The sequence below is a fragment of the Papio anubis genome, chromosome 4 (genome assembly GCF_008728515.1).
Source record: "Papio anubis isolate 15944 chromosome 4, Panubis1.0, whole genome shotgun sequence".
In the NCBI taxonomy this organism is placed as follows: Eukaryota; Metazoa; Chordata; class Mammalia; order Primates; family Cercopithecidae; genus Papio; species Papio anubis.
The window spans coordinates 121,071,697-121,091,167 of NC_044979.1; the positions used below are offsets into that span (position 1 = coordinate 121,071,697).

General features: G+C 47.5%; 1 protein-coding gene across 1 annotated transcript in view; it reads right to left on the minus strand.

Annotated features, from left to right (window-relative positions):
* COBL (cordon-bleu WH2 repeat protein) overlaps positions 1-19,070 on the minus strand; it is a 299,738-nt gene extending 280,668 nt beyond the window's left edge. Inside the window, 1 exon segment of the mRNA XM_031665428.1 lies at positions 18,803-19,070. Coding sequence (XP_031521288.1) covers positions 18,803-18,843 — 41 coding nt within the window. The 5' untranslated portion in view covers positions 18,844-19,070.
* Between the last annotated feature and the right edge of the window lie 401 nt (positions 19,071-19,471).

Below are 19,471 nucleotides of genomic sequence, written 5' to 3' on the forward strand. Positions count from 1 at the left end.
CTCGATGTATGTTTTTAATGCACCTTCACTAGGAGTTTAACCAAGTTGCTTTGGGAAAAGACAATCAAGACCATATTGCTCTAGGGTAGGTCAAAATATGACCACAAATGTTTCATACTAATCTCTTCCAAAGATGGGGCCTAATTTCCCTCCCCTGAATGTGTGCTGGACTTAGTGACTTGCTTCTGACAAATAAGTATGAAGCCAGTGACAGTATATCACTTCTAAGGATAGGTCATAAAAGGCCTTGCAAATTGCTCCTTGCACCCCCTCTTAAATCACATGCTCTACAGGAAGTCAGTCGCCGTGTTGTGAGGACACTCAGGCATACAGAGAGGCCGCATGGCAAAAAGCTGAGGCATCCTGACAAAAGCTGGCAAAAACTGAGCCACTGTCCAGCCACCGCGTATGACTCTAAGCATACTTACAACCTAAAATTCTCATCAGAACCACCCAGTAAAGCCATTTCCACTGCTAAGCTGCTAAGATTAGGGTGACTTGCTATGTAGCAATAAGTAACTACTACACTTACAGGCTTCAACCCAGTCACCTTTGTGGTCAGGCCATGCTTTAAGAGGTGGCCTGCTATTCAGGGCTAATTGTGCAGCTTGCTGCCTGTGCATGCTCCTGCAATGACATTCTCCATCACTTCTGAGCTCTGACCACCTAATACATGGGCTGGGGTCACACAGGGTGCCCCCCACCCCAGCAACAAAGCAGATGTGAGCAAGGCAGGCCACTCCATTGCTCTTTCTTAGCTCATGACCCATTCACCATCTGAAAAGTAGGGAAAGAAATGCTTGCCCACCAGCCTCATGAGCATGTCTTGTGTCAAATGAAAAGGCAGATGTTGGGACTCTGAAAGCTGCAAAATGGTGCAAATGTGTAAATTTTCACTGTCGACCCTGTCACTTCACGTGCTGCATAAGTCTCATACTACCTCAGTAGTTAGTAACAACAACTGCACCACTAACATGATACTGTATGATCCAAAACCATAAATAAGCCTACAGTGGCTTTGTTTGAGCACAGATGACATCGAAGTTCTGAGGTCAAATCCACTTGTCCCAGCAAATAAGCCCTTTCTCATATCTCAGCTCTCTTCTTCCTCCTCTACCCCAAGATACCCTCCACCCAGATTCTCCCCAGCACAATCAATCTTCACGGAGTCAGGAAGGCACCATCTGAACAGCTTTCCTCAACCACGAATGGCATAGGCCAGGAAAGCCAAGGGGAGGTGTTGCTGGTGGCCACCTCATATCTTTCTGCCCTGAGGCCAGACAGGCTGCACAGCACACCTCCCAAAGATGAGCCACACAACCTTCCAAGTCTATGAGCACGCATACACACATATACACATATACATACACACACACACACACAGAGACACCCTTCCTCCAGGGCTGGACATCCTTAAGACACTAACGAATGCATGAGCCAGCAATAGTCACACACAGTGGCGTCCACTGCCCGTCTGCCCAGGAGGTGCAGCATTGGCTATTTAGAAAGTATTACATGCCAAAGAACTTGTGCATATCCTTTGTTTCGATATTGCTAGAACAGAAAATAAAGTAAATCAATAGAGACTATAGACATTCAGATTGTACCTATCTTCTCCTATCTGTTTCTCTTTCTTCCCTAAAGTCACAAGTTTCAAAGGGACCGAATGGTTAATAATTCCTACCATATGAGTCCAGGTTCCAGGGGGACTGACCCATAGCTTGCTGACACTCCTCAAACCCAGTTGGCGCTTTCTAAGGAGGATGGGTGCTGCAGCCCAGGGCCTGGCAGTCCTGCTCTGAGAACAACAAAACATATGAAGAGTTGAAATGGTGCCAAGGGAGAGGCCGCTGCAAGGCTTCAAGGCTACAAGGGTGGGCTGTCACCCTGAGCACGCTGCTTAACCTCTCTGAGACTCAGTGTCCTCCTTTTCAAGAAAGTGACAGTAATGGCACCTACATACAGGTCTACTATGGGGATGAGGACCATAATACAGGAAAAGCTCTCCATGCCACAGGTGACCCATGACTCCACAAGACAGGTCATTTGTACCCTACTTGAGGCACCGTCAACGACCACGTGCTTAAATATCGCAACAACATCAAGCTGCTATGAAAGTCTGCGGATGCTCACTCTTAGTGACGCACTCATCTCACTGCAGACCAGTTCACAGAGCATACCTGGACTAGCGCTGGCCTCAAGGCCCTGCAAACAGGCCATGCATCTCTGACCCCCATGACCCAGTCTATTGCCCTTGTGCCTTCCGTACTTCCCTATTACACATGCTCATGCTTGCCTTAGATTTCAGAATCAAAACTGAGGTTTGTTTTTTTGTTTTGTTTTGTTTTTTTGAGATGGAGTCTCACTCTGTTGCCCAGGCTGGAGTGCAGTGGCACCATGTCAGCTCACTGCAACCTCTGTCTCCTGGGTTCAAGCAATTCTCCTCTCTCAGCCTCCTGAGTAGCTGGGATTACAGGCACCCCCCACCACGCCCGGCTAATTTTTGTATTTTTAGTAGAGATGGGGTTTCACCATGTGGGCCAGGCTGGTCTCGAACTCCTGACCTCAGGTGATCTGCCTGCCTTAGCCTCCCGAAGTGCTGGGATTACAGGCGTGAGCCACTGCGCCTGGCCAAAACAGAGGTTATTAAACCGTGGAAGGCTCTCACACCTGGCCTGGGTCTGGACCCTTCTTACCCAGAGTGTCACCTGATGTGTTAGAAGGAGCCACGCAGTATGTTAGAAGGAGTTGTGTGCATCCTGTCACCACTGCCCAGGTGACGCAGGAACACAGTCTGGGGCTCACTGTACTCGTGGGTAAATTGGGAGAATGCCTTCTCCGGGGAGCTCTGCAGAGGAAGTGATAACTGCCAGTCCACCTCCGAGGACTGAGGACTGAGCCTGCCACCGCACTCACTTCCTCTCGGGACACTCACACCCTCCCAAGAACCTGAGTTGTTCCTGCCATTCACAGTTCCTGGAAAACCCTCCCCACCCCTCTCCCCACTTCTAGCTCAGACTCACAACTGTCATCAGGGGCCCTGGGATCCTTTCCAGGGATATCTGAGGAGCATGTGACTGGGTTAGGAATATGCGCTGGGCTGTGGGACTGCGGGGTCCAGATGTGGGGTTACCCGCTCCACTGGCTGCCCTTGGTCACCTTGTTACTATCTTGTGTTCCACGTGCCTCACTGTGAAAATGGGAAGAGCACCCTCAGCCCGCACGCTGAGATGAGGAGTGAGCGCGGTGGGATACACGCACCGCCCACTGCGCAGGCTGCTGCTCTGAAGCGGACCCTCCCCTGCTCCCTCCTGCCCTGCCCTGGGCCACTCTCCCCTCCTCTGGGGCTCCCTGGCAGATGTGTCTCTCCTTTGAGACTGGAGCCTCTGGAGGACGCTCACCCTTTATCCTCTTCTGGGCAGGCAGCACCCTCAGCACTAATACGGCCAGAGAAGAGTGAGTGAGGGAACTTCAACTACCGCGCCCGCACCTCCTTCCTATCCAGCCAGGGGCCTCACAGTCCGCGCTCTGGGCTCTGTGATGGGGAACTGCCTGGGCCCCCATCACCTGTACCTCAGCGGGGAGCTCACAACACAGCAGCACTGCCCCTTCCTTCACAGCGGTACTGTGGGTGGTGAGGCCAAGCCCTTGTCTCTCAGGCCTGGGCCGTGTTCTCCAGGCTGTCCCTGCCAGGCCCCACCCTCTCTTCTTTCCTCCGGGGCTTCTCCCATACCTGGGTGTCGATCTAATATTCGAAGAACAACCTTCATCTGTAAGCAAGCTGCTCCTCTGCTTAAGGTCTCCGACCAATCCCCCAGCTCTTCCAGAGAAAATCCAAACCCCCACGTTGCCTGCCCACTGCTACGTGGTTCCAAGTCACAGATTCCAGTCGTGGATCCAGGCATCTAAGTCATCTGCCATCCTCAGTGTCCCTTCCAGTGGACTGCAGGTTCCTCCGCTCTGTGGGGTCCCACTGTGCTGGGAACCCCTGTATGTTCCTCCATCCTTGGGCTTCCATTCCTGGCGGTCGGTCCATGCCTGCCTCTCTGCCCAGCCACATTTTATCTAGTTTTCAACCCCCAGTTCAAAACCTGGAAGCTTTGCCTCTCCCAGCTTCAAAGAGGCATGGCTCCTAAACAGTCAGAGCCAGGGGCCTCTCCCCTGGTTGGCTCTGATGGGTCTTCAGTGTCGTGGCCCTCCTGGAGGGCAGCCACCGAGCTGCATGTCTCCGCAGCCTGGCCCCATCCTAGGAGGTGCTTACAAAATAGGTGAAGACTGCTCGGCTAACAAGGGCGAAGGCCTGGCCTCACTCCCACCATAATAAATTTGGAGGGGGTCACATAAATAAAGCAATGATGCCATCATTTCCTAGCAGTTAAGTTTTACAAGAAATTCTACCGCTAAAGTAAATTGATAAGACCAATAATTTTTTTCCTAAAGATTCACAATTCCGGACCAGGTGTGGTGGCTCACGCCTGTAATCCCAGCACTTTGGGAGGCCAAGGTGGGTGGATTGCCTGAGGTCGGGAGCTCGAGACCAACCTAGCCAACATGGAGAAACCCTGTCTCTACTAAAAATATAAAATTAGCTAGGTGTGGTGGTACAGGCCTGTAATCCCAGCTACTCAGGAGGCTGAGGCAGGAGAATCACTTGAACCCAGGAGGCGGAGGTTGCGGGTGAGTCGATATCATGCCATTGCACTCCAGCCTGGGCAACAAGAGTGAAACTCCATTTCAAAAAAAAAAAAGTCACAATTCTGGGCTGAGTGTGGTCGTTTAGGCCTGTAATCCCAACACTTTGGGGAGCCAAGACAGGGAGGATTGCTTGAGGCCAGGAGTACAAGACTGGCCTGGTCAATGTAGCAAGACTCTATTTCTAAGAAAAATAATAATAATAATTCACAATTCTGGTAATAATTGTGCTTTCAAAATACTGAAACTTCACTAAGATCAGTTTTACTCGTTGGTAATAAATTACCACTTTAAAAGACAATGCTATACAGGGCACCAAGCACTGTTATCAGAGAGTGTTACAGACGCCTCACCCCTCACCCCCAACCAAACGGCTGTGGTGACTCAGTTTTTGGCATGTGCTAAATCACCAGCTCAGTCTTCCCAATGTAATGCTGAAACTATGACAACAATAACCCACTCACAGGGCTGTCGGCTGAGAAACAAGCTACTGTTTTATCACTGCAATAGAAACCTGCACTTCACAAATTAGAATGTTTTAAAATACAATACATTGATGTTTTCCCAAGCCTCATGACAAAGTTAACACAATAGATCATAATTTCACATTTATGCTTTTACATTTGGATGCAGAGATAGACACAAACGCTTTATACCCTTTTATAAAATCTGGGGACACAAAACCTAAGCGAATGGTGGACAGCAAAGCCCACCATCCAAAACCAGCAATCCCAGGCCAGGCGTGGTGGCTCACACCTGTAATCCCAGCACTTTGGGAGGCCAAGGCAGCCAGATTGCCTGACTCAGGAGTTGAAGACCAGCAAAACCCATCTCTACAAACAAACAAACAAAAATACAAAACCAGCAATCCCGTCTCTGTGCGCACCTGACTTGACCACGCATGCAGAGGCGGTTCCACTGGAGGTGAGAGGTGATAGGGTGGCATCCCCAGCCCTCCCAGATGGAGGCAGCCACAGAAACAGAGACATCACTTACCATTACTTTCCTCTAGCAAAAACAGACTCATTCCACAAGGAAGTGTGTCAAAGCAACTGGTGTTCCTGAGCACCTATTTATTTACATGAAGTTAATGTGCCTGGGAGAGGGATTTTACCAAGCTCTGAGATGTTACATGTGACAAACGCAGACATGTATCAAAATTCAGCTTATCTGCTGATCCAACTCCAAACAGGGAAGGTACAAATGTATCCTGATCTGTTCTGTGTGGATCCTTTCGTTAGACTTTTCCCAGTGGGTCTACAGACTGGCTGAGGATTTTATCTAATATCCAAACATCACTTTTAAAGGCGGTCATCCATTGTTATTATTTTTCTCTGAGTGGTGTGTAGAGCTGCCCACAGAACACATGGGACAGGCTGCTGACTACGTGCACACCAATACTAAACTCAGACATTTATTTTTATATTCTTTTAATGGGTAAAGGGTTTCATGGAATAATGCGGGTGGCACCCTGAAGTTCAGAGGGAAGTCCCCAGACGCTAGTGCTCCCCCAAAACCACTCACTGGTCCAATAGTCAGGAGACCAGAATCCAGTCCCAGGTTGTCACCAGTACCAAGGTCAGCTTGGAAAGTGACGGTGTGAGAGAGGCAGCCACACCTGCATGACAGAGGAATCATGGTCTCGCCCTCACAGCATCCAAGAACTGCTAGGAGAGCAAAACAAAGGGCACAGCACAATGACCTCTATTTAGAAGTGGTGAGGCAGAGGTCACAGGCGGGTCCAGCCTTCTAACAAAGTTCTTCCAGTGGGACAGGAGTTGCCATTCATTCTCCCCACAGTCCCCAACCCACCCTGTCCAGCCCATGACTTCCTCATCAGTGTGACCCACCTGGTCCTGGTACAAACTTGGTTTACAACATCCACTGAAAAACAATTTATGAATACAAGCTATGATTTTTATTGTATTTCTAGTGCTATTTTTCTGTTCTAAACCAACAGATTCCTTCTGAGTATTAGAATCATTAGTTTCCTATCAAGGTGGCACTGGCCGCATTTTTAACATAAGAAAACAGAATGGTAGCAGTAATATTTCCTACTGGAAAGGCAGCGCAAGTCTTTGTAAAAACAGGTGTCTGGATAGAGTTGCACATCTATTATATATTCTTGGTCCAGAATGATGGAATACTGGCAGAAAAACAATAATGGGAAAATAACAATATTTTATAATGAGAAAAGAATTGAAAAAAAATAGGAACTGTGACAGGCCCTCCACTGATGCTGTTACTCCTGGTCTCTAATTATCTCATAAAACCCTGCAATCCAGTCATCTCCGCCTTAGTCATGAGGGATGAGGAGGTTAAACAGTCCCTCGGAGTGACACAGCTTTCAGGGGGAGGGTGGATGTGCGGGCCTTGTCCTTCCACTCACATTCTGTAGGTTGACACCCTCACCAAGAAGTTACCAGAGAGCTGCAAACCAGCCATGCTACCCAGAGCCCCCGCCCCTCCAAATGCCAGCACCACTAGGTAGCGCAAGGGCCTATGTCATTGTGACACAACAAAGAGGGACACAAGCTGAGCCTTGTGGAAAATCTGTTTCAGTTATATGTCACTTTCACTTGTTTAAAATAAATAAGAACATCTTTTCACGATAACAAATATTTAGCATTATAAAAACACCACCCTAAGTAAAAAAAGTTACACAAATGAAGTGCATCCCCCTCCCAGGCACATGGGTAAATCACGAAAGCCAGCCCAGTGTAAACACAAGCCGTGTATTACTTCCCATCAGGCTCTGCAGCCAGTCTTATCCCTGACTGTAAGAATACTGTATAATTTTAAACTCAGAAAATGAAAAGTAAACATCAAGAAAACATTTGTAACATATAATTTTCCTCTGAGGTTGCCGTCTAGATACCTCATCTAAAAAGCAATATTTTCTACAGATCAACAGTTGAAATAAAAAGACAAAAGGTATAATCTTCCAACTTGGTGCATGTCATTTAGAACAATCAGTTCTAACAGAAGGAGGATTCTGCACAGGTAAGTGAAACATCGTAAGGAGGATAAATTACTTTTGTGAAAGTGACTAAAACTAAATTTTAAAAAAAATAGATTGAGGGACATTCTGCTTTCATAGGCCCCAGGAGAGCCAAGAACACACAGCTCATTCACAGCACTAAAAAGCCCCTAAACCAGGTACCAGGTATGCACTTAAAATATTGTACTCAATGATGGCCGGGCGTGGTGTCTCATGCCTGTAATCCCAGCACTTTGGGAGGCTAAGGCAGGTGGATCACTTGAGGTCAGGAGTTCGAGACCAGCCCGGCCAACATGGTGAAGCCCTGTCACTACTAAAATATTAAAAAAATTAGCCAGGCATGGTGGCACGTGCCTGTAATCCCAGCTACTCGGGAGGATGAGGCAGGAGAATTGCTTGAACCCAGGAGATGGAGGTTGCAGTGAGCTGAGATCTGAGATCACATCACTGCACTCCAGCCCACGCGACAGCGCAAGACTCTGTCTTGGGGGAAAAGAAAACAAAACATTGTACTTGATGAATGAAGATGGCTCTTGCTTCCCAAGTGTCTTGAGGTGTGAGCTGCAATGCAGATGAGTGGGATCCCACGAGCACAGTGATACTAGGCACCATGAACCTAGAGGGACTTGGAAGTGCCACACACCAGGGCTATTTTCTCCCCATGCTCAGCTCATCCCTACTGGAGGGTGTTGGCCTCTAGAAGCCCCGACACTGTCTAGCATGCCCAGGCTAACAGGGCCCAACTCACCTGCAGAGAAGAGGCCCTAAAAGCATCACCCAGCTCATTACGGAGGCTCTTGAAGCCTGGAGCAAGGGCTGCATAAAGTTACCTAAAGAAAACACAATTAGTGAATTTGTGGGTCTGGGTTCTGTATAGCTTCTACTTTGAAGGAAGCTCATGTACTGAACAGAGCAGAGCTCTGTGTTTTCATTAAATTTATCAGCCCAAGACACTGAGCTGGGCCAACATCCTGTACAAAAGAGATGACTTTTCAATGTCTATTAATTAATCAGCCAGTATCAAGGCAGAACATCTTGCTTTGACGAGGGAGAATCTGGATTCGACTCCTTACACTAATTCATAACTGCTCTGTGCTCTACAACAGCTGAGTTTGGTCCTCTCCTATCACACCCCACGTATTTCTTTGAAAAAGTAAAATCCCACCTAAGAGTCTCAGGAGTCACACATGCTAGAAACGCATGAGTTCTGTCACAATCAAACAGGTAATCATGAGGCTCCTATACCAGGAGTAAGTCATAAGGATGTCTGCAGGCAGACTGGCTTTTCATGGCAAAATGCTGCTGAGACACTCCAGGGCTTCAGAAATGGAGCAGAGCAACATCGTCCTTCACCCTGCAGGGAGCCAGGGCAGCAGCTTTCATAAAGCAGCTTTGGAAATGAGTTCCGTGCTTCAATGTGGCCTAGCAGAGTGGCCAAGAATGAGGACATGGACACTGACAAGAGACTTCAGAGTCACATGGCAATCTCACCTACAAAACCAAGAGGACAGACAGGGTGCGGTGGCTCAGGCCGGTAATCCCAACGCTTTGGGAGGCCAAGGCGGGTGGATCACTTGAGGTCAGGAGTTCAAGACCAGTCTGACCAATGTGGTGAAACCCCGTCTCTACTAAAAATACAAAAAATATTAGCCAGGCGTGGTGGCGCAGGCCTGTGATCCTAGCTACTCAGGAGGCTGAGGCAGAAGAATCACTTGAAAGAGGTAGAGGTTGCAGTGAGCTGAGATCACGCCACTGCACTCCAGCCTGGGTGACAGGGCAAGACTCCATCTCAAAACAAAAACAAAAACAAAAACAAAAAACGCAGAGGACGGTATTGTCCTACCCACATCAGAGGGCCCTGATGGGAAGAGCCAGACCTCCCATGCACAAGGAGCAGGCTCTGACCATCTGCTACCTCTGTCAGCTAGACAATGGCAGCAAGCAAGTGGCTCAAATGCAGAAATACGGTAAGTCCTTGTGAAGAACATTTTTGTGTCCTCCTTTAGAAAAATCTATCATTCTAAAAATGTGAAACATGATGGTAAGTAAAAATAAATGGACAAATAATAAGGAAATATTCCAAACTGAAATATTTTTCAGTTTAGTCTAGCTTCCAAACTAGTTTTCCTTACTTTTCCGTCTATTGCGAAATTCACAAATTAACTGCATTCAGAACACAGTCTTTGATTATGGTTTGTGCCATTGAAACCAATTGAAACCAATCAAATATTTCTGAGAAGTGGTAAAGTGTAGCGATTTAGCGGGTTGTTCCAGCATGAGAAACATTCAGACTTCATGACCCCAATTCACACTTTTTAAATCCAATTGGGTGGCTTGGCTCTTGTGAATGATCTGCAATTCACTCTTCCTATGTGTGACGTTGTTAGAGCGCAGACAACCATTATCACGTAATAAGTGGTTTAGGCAGGAGTAGGAGGAAGAAAGTTCTCAGTTCCACCCGAAACTAATTCTACCTGGTAGCTATAGACAACAAGACAGATGGACAGGTGGACAGACGGGAAAGCCTGGCAAGGACCTGCCCTGCATGGCAAATGTTTAGACTCTGGCTGCTGTCGATCAGTCTCCCTCCAGGCTAACGGTTTGTGCATTGAACATTAGTGGATTTTGCACTTAATTAAGAGGGTTCTAGCCAACCAAACTGCATTTAGAGACTAAAAAATTAGCCACATGAACGAAAGTATACACTTTGGCTGCATTAACACTCTTCCCCAGGACTATTTTTAAATACAACTCCCAAGCCATTAAGTTTGAAAACTGCCAGAACTGATTTGGTAATCTGCTGCTTTGCCAAGTGCTGGAAGTTAGCTTTAACTTCATGCCCACTCTCACACAGATAGACAGACACACACTCATACACACACTCACACACACAGCTGGTTTTCCCATTCTGTTCCTTAGCTTTAGTTTGCTACGTACTTAACTGCTCAAGCCATCCACATGTAATTGGAAAGTTAATCCAGTTGGTATTTCTCCTCTTCCAGCTCTATGAGTCCTTAAGCCACACAGAGCACTTATGATAAGACAACGCTTTGCCAATACTCCTCATTCTAACAAGGACTCTCTCCAACCCGCCTACCTCCTCCAAACCAGCAGGAAGCTCTGACTTTCCCAGGTGCAACTACCATAAGGGCTGGGGCTGGGGGATTCTCTTTCCCCCATTCCTCCAGGATGGGGCCCACTATGAATAAGTGGAAGTGGCTGGCTATAGTATGGACAAGGAGAACAGAGACATCATAAAAAGCAAAGGATGTCAGCACCCTGATGTGTTGCAAATGCAAAGTCCTGTTTACCACTGGCCTTTAAAATTTCAGCATAAACGTCACTTCCTCCCCTTAGATGTCTGGAAGGCATGGGCTTTGTAGGTCACAGCTCTACATGACGTGGATGTGTGTCACAGCAAACTAAGGACATGTTTTTCAGAAAGGCCAGAAACTGTCAACCCCTTCCCAAGACCCTGGCGGGGAGAAGAGGAGCCACATGCTCACTGGAGTCACCTACCCATCTGTACACTTTAACACCTACGTTCCCCCGGCCCTCACAGGAGTCATAAATGCAATCATGATGGCTAACATCTCTGTTCCCCCTGCCTCCAAGCTGCCCTTTTAAGGGCATGTGATTATGGTTGGGGCAAGGGGACATAAGCAAAGGGACTTGTATGGCTGGCAGGTGGAATACGAAAGGACAGGGTGCATCTCCCCCTCCTCAGGCCAGGCTGGAACAGATGGAGACTGCACACTAGCCACAGTCGAGCACCAAATAAAAATCAGCAGGTCTCTGGGAACACTGCAACCCAACATCAGCCCAGGACCCCCACAGTGGACTTTTAGATAAGAGAGATAATTATCTCCTCTTTAAGCCACTACCACTTTATGTTCCTCAAAATAAGACCTCTTAACACCTCCCAAATCTGCACTGAACTAGGCTGCATGACTGGCAAGCACAGTCCAAGCACATCAGTTCCAAATATGTTAGTGCCAGTAGATCGGTCTGTTCTCATACAGGCTGGCAAAAACAAGATTTAAGCAGCAATTTAAGAAACAGTTTTTTTGAACGAGGACTCTAGAATATTCTGGGAACACTGAATCATATGATTTCAGAGCTCACATGAGTCTACGATCATGTTATCTAACTCCTTCCACGAGCAAGAGGCAAGCAGGGGTTGTTTTGTGCATCACAGGCCACAAACCGATGACACAAAAGCTTACAAAGTGATAGTCCTGGCTCCAAGCAGCTGCTCAGAATTCAGTGGGTCAGAGGGGCAAGTAAAGGGACAATCATAATCCCATAGGAGGTTTTCGGACAGGGGAGGGCGTGGGGTGTGAGAGGGCTACTCTCAGAAGGCCTCCTGGGGGAGCCCCAGCTGTAGCTTAAACAATAAGCAGGTGGCATTCTGAGAAAGGGGCAAGAAGGCTCTCCAGGCCAAGGCAGAGAGAAAGCCTGAGACCCCGGGCGAGGCCTGGGAAGCTGCGGTGGCAAACAAAGAGTGGCAAATCCAAAGGCTGGAGCCTCACTGTCCACTGGCACTAGCCGCACACAGCTATTTAAGTTTATATGAATTAAAATTTTAAAAGGTGAAAGACTCAGCTCCTAGTTGCAGTAGTCACCAGTCAGGTGTTCAGAAGCACCTGTGGCAGCACTGGTGGAGAACACTGGCGCCTGGCAGAAACATCATCAGACAGCCCTGAGCTGAGCAAGTGAGGAGAGGCCCCATCAGGATGGGTCTGCAGGCTGTGTGGAGAAGGAGCAATTTCACCTTGGACAACTGGCACCAGGGTCCAAAGCTCTTGTTCCTGAGATAATTCTCTTTCCACTAATCCTCCCGCTGTCTGCCTTTGATAGAAGAAAGTCAATAGGATTAACAAATAAGCAGAGGGCATTCTGAATCAGGGAAGGATGCCCTGTCTGGCCCTTGCCAGCCTCTGTCTGGAGGGAGGTGGGAGCATCCCTAAGGCAATGGCTCCCCAGGGGGATTCAGGTTCTTGGGCAGTGAATGCTAGAGGGGCACCTGGGAGACAAGAGATGGGATCGACCAGCCAGGACTCCTGACTTACCTGGTTTATCTTTAGAGGGTTGTTTTTGTTTTGTTTTGTTTTGTTGAGACAGAGTCTCTTTCTGTTATCAGGTGGAGTGCAGTGGCACAATCTCGGCTCACTGCAACCTCTGCCTCCCGGGTTCAAGCGATTCTCCTGCATCAGCCTCCTGAGTAGCTGGAATTACAGGCGCCTGCCACCACGCCCGGCTAATTTTTGTATTTTTAGTAGAGACGTGGTTTCATCATGTTGGCCAGGATGGTCTCGATCTCTTGACCTCGTGATCTGCCCACCTCAGCCTCCCAAAGTGTTGGGATTACAGGCGTGAGCCACCGAGCCTGGTCGGTTGTATTTTTTTCTTTTCTTTTCTTTTTTTTTTTTTTTAAGGGATATAGACTTTATTGGCTTCTCTAAATCAATTGGTGTCTTTTTTATAGGCATCACTTGGTGTGGTGCAGATGGGAACTGGATCTACAAACGTATTTGTACAAAAGTATTTGTGGTCTGGGAATCTGTCTAATCAAATGTATCCAAGAAAAATATACTCTGGCAGTTGCTTAAAAACCTTTTTCCTTAATAGAAATGTTTTTAGCTGGGGGATTACTCTAATTGGACTTGGCCTGTAGAAGACAAGACCCTGGCAGGGAGCAGCTCACCACCTGATGAGGAGGGCAGAGGGAGTGTGCTAACACCCCAAGAGGCCACAGAGTTTCTCCCAGCTGGGGAAAGTCATCCTTCTCTGGAGGGGCTGGCTCAGAAGCACAGGGATGGCCCTGAGACAGGCAGCAGGAAATACACACACTGTTGGAGACCCATTGTCTATTGTCACACCGGAGGAGACAGCAAACTCTAGTCTAGAATAAATAGCACTAGGACTTGAAAGTATTGACCATCTTTAGCTTTGCAAGAGGCAACTAAAATCATAAAAAGTATACATGAGGAAAAAAAGTTTAATTCTATTCCAGGAAAGACAGATGAAAAATACGGAATTATGGAACCATGAAAGAAAACTGACATAGGCTACCCATCAATTCAGGGGCAGAGAGCCAGGGAGTGGCTCTGAAAAATACAGAAACACTCAGGTGACAAGGTGGAAGTGAGAAAGCAAAGTATAAAATGGGGGAGGTGGGAACTAAAATTTACAACTCAAATAAATGAAAATCATAAAAGTATAAAAAGTCATATTATCAATACATCTCTATGTAGTAATATAAACTAGTATCAAGTACAGTATTTTAAATAGAGAAAAAGTACAAAGATGAAGATATGTAAAAGCTTTCAGTGGGTCATGAAATATCAACTTTTTTCCAACAGTATATTTGATATGCTATATATCAAATATAGTATAAGGTAACTGAAAAAAATCACATAACTAAAATTAACCAACACATAAAATCTTCATAATTAAATGTGGATGGGGAGAGAATGAAGGGATGTAAGAAGACACCATATAATAAATACAGGACCTCAGCCAGCTGCAGTGGCTCACACCTGTAATGCCAGCACTTTGGGAGGCCGAGGCGGTCAGATCACGAGGTCGGGAGTTCAAGACCAGCCTGGCCAACATGGTGAAACCCCATCTCTACTAAAAAAAAAAAAAAAAATGCAAAAATTAGCTGGGTGTGGTGGCGCGCACCTGTAATCCCAGCTACTCGGGAGGCTGAGGCAGGAGAATCACTTGAACCCAGGAGGCGGAGGTTGCAGTGAGCTGAGGATGCACCATTGCACTCCGGCCTGGGTGACATGGTGAGATTATGTCCCCCCACCAAAAAGGAAATAAATACAGGAACTCTCTGTTAGTGTATTTACAAAGTTCAAGTCTAAATCAGAACCAAGTGTTATTAGCATATTTAAGATTTGCATGTCCTTGATCTAAATATTACTACTACTTTGGTATCAAATATTTATGCTCACTTTTCAAAACTTTGGGTCAATTACAAAACTAAATTCAATCATAAATTTGTAACAAAGCACAAAAGGCCTAGAAACCTAAACTACTTATTATGGTGTATAGATGCATCCTATAATCATTGTTTTCTTAATAATTACAGGAGCACTTGCGTGCACATAGATTATGACTTCATTCCCTGGATCTCAAATTAAGGAGTCCACAGAATCCACGCCTGCATATATGTGGGGGCTACCGCTCTGCCTGGGTCAAGGTTCCACCCAATAATAATCCACTCCACCTGTGCACTGGAGGTCACAAGAAAACACAGGAGGGACTGCAGGCAAAAAGTTCCTGGGGGCAGGAGAGACACAACACTTAACAAATACCTTTGTAACAAATTTTATTCATACTTCAGTTCTATATTCATACTTCAGTTCTATCCCCTTTATACAACCACTGAGAAATAATAAAAATGCTGAGACTAGGTGATATTGCAACACAGAAATGTCCAACTCTTTTAATTTATTTGTAAATATTTTAATTACAAACATTAAAATTCCTAGGCCTACTCTCTACATTACATCAAGCAATCTTTAACTTTTACTTTCTTAAATGAATTGCCAAAATAAAGAGTAGCTCAGAAGTAACGTCTTATAAAAATATTGCTCAAATCTAACGGGAAAAGTTTTATGTAACAGTTCATTATACATGCTCTCATTTGAAAGAATGTAAACACATTCTCTAACATGTTAGCCAAAAGCCGAAGGCCTAGAAACCTAAGCCTCCGATTATGGTGTAGAGTTAATATTTCCATAATATTTGCATGCTTATGAGGGTTTAATACAAAATGTCACTGTGGCTGCCCCAGGTCACTATCAATTGTCACAGACCTTCTACACTTAATACTGCGACGGGACTAGAGTAGCTCAAGTTACCCACTTCGATTAATGTTTTCAAATTTCTTCTGGTTCTAATAATTTGATTAAATAAATACAAATTTATGCAAAGAAATAACAGCTATGTTTACACGAAGTCCACATTTTGATGAAACGGATTAGCAAAACTTTCACTGATTTTTACATGAGCAAACTGCTTGAATACAGCCATTGATCAAATGCACCAGCTGTTTTGACATTTCATGTCATTGGAGATTATTGTATTCTACAGAAACATGTCCTTCCTCCATAGGAAAAAAAAAGTAAGCACGGTCCTGCCAAACAGCAAGCCTTCTTCTGTCCTTTATTAATAGAGGGTCCAATGGGAAATTTAGCCCAGTGTTCTGTAACAGCCGACTACTGGGATGGCTCCCGTAAATATTCAGACAAACAGATAAAGTAAACAGATAAAGTATGGAGTTAAATATAGTTCAAAACCTCACCAAAAGGCAATTTGCCTTTATTTGTGTTCTGAGTATTCTGTCAATTCTTATACTTCAACTGAGCTCTAAAACTCCCTAAAAGTCACATCAAGTCTGACTTGTTAGTTTTTCCACACAGCCTCTTTCCTAAAAGAACACTTTCCCCAGGAGTCAAGGAAGTCATATATCACTGTTTTAATGCAATTCCTAGTAAAAACCATACAATTTCAGTCCAAGTAAAAATGTGTATTTGTGTTTTTCACAAAGATAACTAGTAACTACCTATTAATAATTTAGCCAGACATAGAGTCAGTGAATTTACATTCACCAACCTATCTCCCTTCAGTAATCCTCTAGAAGAGCGTTCGTAGGCCATATTTTACAGGGTGAAATCTCCTTAATTCATTGCACCCAGTCTAGCTTGTTTTTGTACAACACAAGGAGGAGTGGTAGTTTCAGCAACAGCAACAGCTTCACCTCATCAGTTTCTTATCATGTGGGAAGACAGCGGCTTACTGAAAGTTTGATTTTATAATACACGGTTGCAGAATCAGATGGAAAACAAATTTCCCTCAAGAACACTGCAAACACTGCCTTAATGTCAGGGAACAGAGGAGTAATCTCAGTGAAGAGCCAATAGAATTTGCCTGCCACCAATAATGTACTAAGGCCAGAAATTTCACAGCAATATCCAACCTTTATAATTAGCAAGCATACACCTAAATTATGTAAAATATTGAAAGACCTAACACCATATATCTCCTCAGATTTGAACACAAAATTGCTTATTAAACATGTAATTCTTGTCTGAAAAACTATTAAGGATATTAATATTTTACTGATGCTTCTTAATGTTAATGCAGAAAGGATTAACAAATGACAAAGTAACTGAGAACAATAGAAGTTAAAAATAATATGTCTACATTTCTTGGACAAAGATGTTCGGACAAGTAAATTAGACACTGGATACGAGTGAGGGAAAGAACTGAATGCATCAGGAATAATAATTTCATGTTTTCCATAGCAAAAATCCTTAGTTTTCCTTTGCCATTCAAATATGAAGGCCAATCAGAGCTTTGGCAAGCACTGAGGCCAGCCCTCACCTCCCTCTTGCTACACAGTACCAGGCTGAAAAGACTGCCGCGCTCTTAGGGTACATCCTTTCACTTCTATCATTAGACTCCCTTCAAGGATCTTACGGATACTCTTTAGATACAGTTTTGCCAGCCTTTTAAATGTTCCCTCTGTCTTCATATTTATTTATAAGGTGATAGTGACAAAATAATTCAGTGTCCTTAAATAGGCTCATTTAATAGGCTATGAAAGCCACAGATTTAAAGATACCTCTGTTTCACATTTCCCTATGTTATTTTGGGATGCCCATTACCATGAAAAAGGATTTCCCACATTTATTTTCTTTCTGGGGAATTTGTTTGTTCAAAGAGAATTATATAACCACCAATAAGTGTACTGCAAAAAAAAAAAAAAGAGAGAGAGAAAGAAAACTTCTTTTAAACATTTCTCAGCTTCAGGATTATTTGATTTGCTAATCTGGCTCACTTTTTCCTGGCATTAAGGGAAAACTTTAAAATTTAAAAAACAGCCCAATTGAAAGTCTTTTACACACTTGGGCAACACGCCTGCCTATGGGCACATGGGCAGGGTGAGTCAGTGGGACACAACTGTAACAGAAAAAAAGATTTGTTGTCCCCAAAGCTGCCTCCTTCAAGTCCAGTTGCCATAGCAGAAAGTGGGCCCATTCGGTAAGCAGGTGCAGGACTCACCCCAACCCTCATTCCATTTGCAAGACTCATACACATTTGCTCCAGGCAAGCGAGCGAGGTCGAAGGTCCCCAGCACGCCGCGCTGAAATCTACAAAGTACGCCGGGACTGAGCGCGACCCCGCGGCCCAGCCTGCGCGGCTGGCCGGGATGGGCACGGCCCACCTGGCTCGGGATCTGGATAATGAGCAGGGCTGCTAGTCCTGCATGAGGGAAATTACTCTTTATGCGAGTCAAATCCTGAATGTGACGTGTAATCCTTGCACGCAAGGTGTGGGGATGGCAAACAGAAACCCGGAGAGGTTTAGGCAGAAGCCGAATCGCGAAGACAGGGATGGGCCCCCAGACTCGCGGGTGCGCTACGGCTGTCTGCGCCTCAGGCCTGGCCCCACCAGGGCGCCCCTTCCACTGCCAGGGGAGACCCTGGAATAAAGGCAGGGAGGGAGAGCTGCTGCCATGAAACCCTCCGGGGAATCCGAACACCTCTCGAGAACGCGGGGCCCGGGAGGCTGCGAAGCCGGGGAGCCCTCCCCTCCAAGCTACCCGGAGAGCCGACCCTGGGGCTCCCGCCGCGGCCGGGAGAGGGAAGACTTGGTCGGAACACTGGCAGGGGGCAAGCCCGCAGGGACGAGGCCGGAGTCAAAGGCCGGGCGTCTCTTCGCTCCCCGCTCCACCCCTATGGCAAACACTTCGGGGGCCTGAGGAAAGCTCTGAGCTGGGTGGGGGCTGTGCTGGCGGGGACCCCATGAGGACGCTTGCATACAAACCACCCCGCGCGAAAAGTGCGCTCCGGCCCCGGCCGGACACGGTTACCTGGGCAACGACCCGGGCGCCCAAAGTATACAGCACGCACCACCACCCAACACCAGCACCGAACCCCAGCACCGCACCACCTGCTTCACCACTACCACCAGCACCCGCCGGGACAGCAGAGAGGGGGGCCCTGCCCCGGAGCGCGCGGTGCGGACGCGGGCGTCCGAGCCCAGGGAAGACCCCGCTCCGCCCCGCTGGACCGCGGGGCAGCTTACCCGGTCGGGGGCTTGGCCGCCGAGGCGCGCGGCGCGTCCATGGTGCCGGGGCCGGGACGCGGGCGGTGCTCGGGCCCCGCCGAGTCAGGCGCTGGCTGCGGCCGCCACCGCTGCCGCCCTCATTCACTTTTTCCGCGCTGACCCATCGTCCTCCCACGCGGGCCGGCGGAGGACAGCGGCGGAGCGGCGCGGACGGAAGGGGCTGGAACCGTCTCTGGCGGGCGGGGGCGCCGGGAGCGCGGGGAGGGGCTGGCGGCGGCGCGGGGCGGGGGCGGCGGGAGCAAGGTGCGCCGCGCCCCCGCCCCGGCTGGCTCCGCCGCGCCCACCGGAGCACCGCCCCCGCCCCGCCCCGCCTACTCCGAGCCCCGACCCGGCCCGCGGCGAGCGTCCGGGGAAGGAATCCCCCGGCACCTGGGCCCAGCACCGACACTCGCGGCTGCGGCAGAGGGCTTCTTCCCGGCGGGGAGCGCGCCCCTCTCTGGGCGGAGTGCAGGAATCCCGGGGCCGGCGCCTCTCTGGCGGAGCTGGGGGAGGGGAACCACCTGGAGCCTGGAGGGCGTGCGAGGGCGAGGTGAGCTGCCCTGCGCGGGAGGACTGACGTTGGAGGGTGAGAAGTGAGTGTCCGGCGCCGCTCTCGGACCTTTATCCGTGCAGCAGATGTCTAGTGCG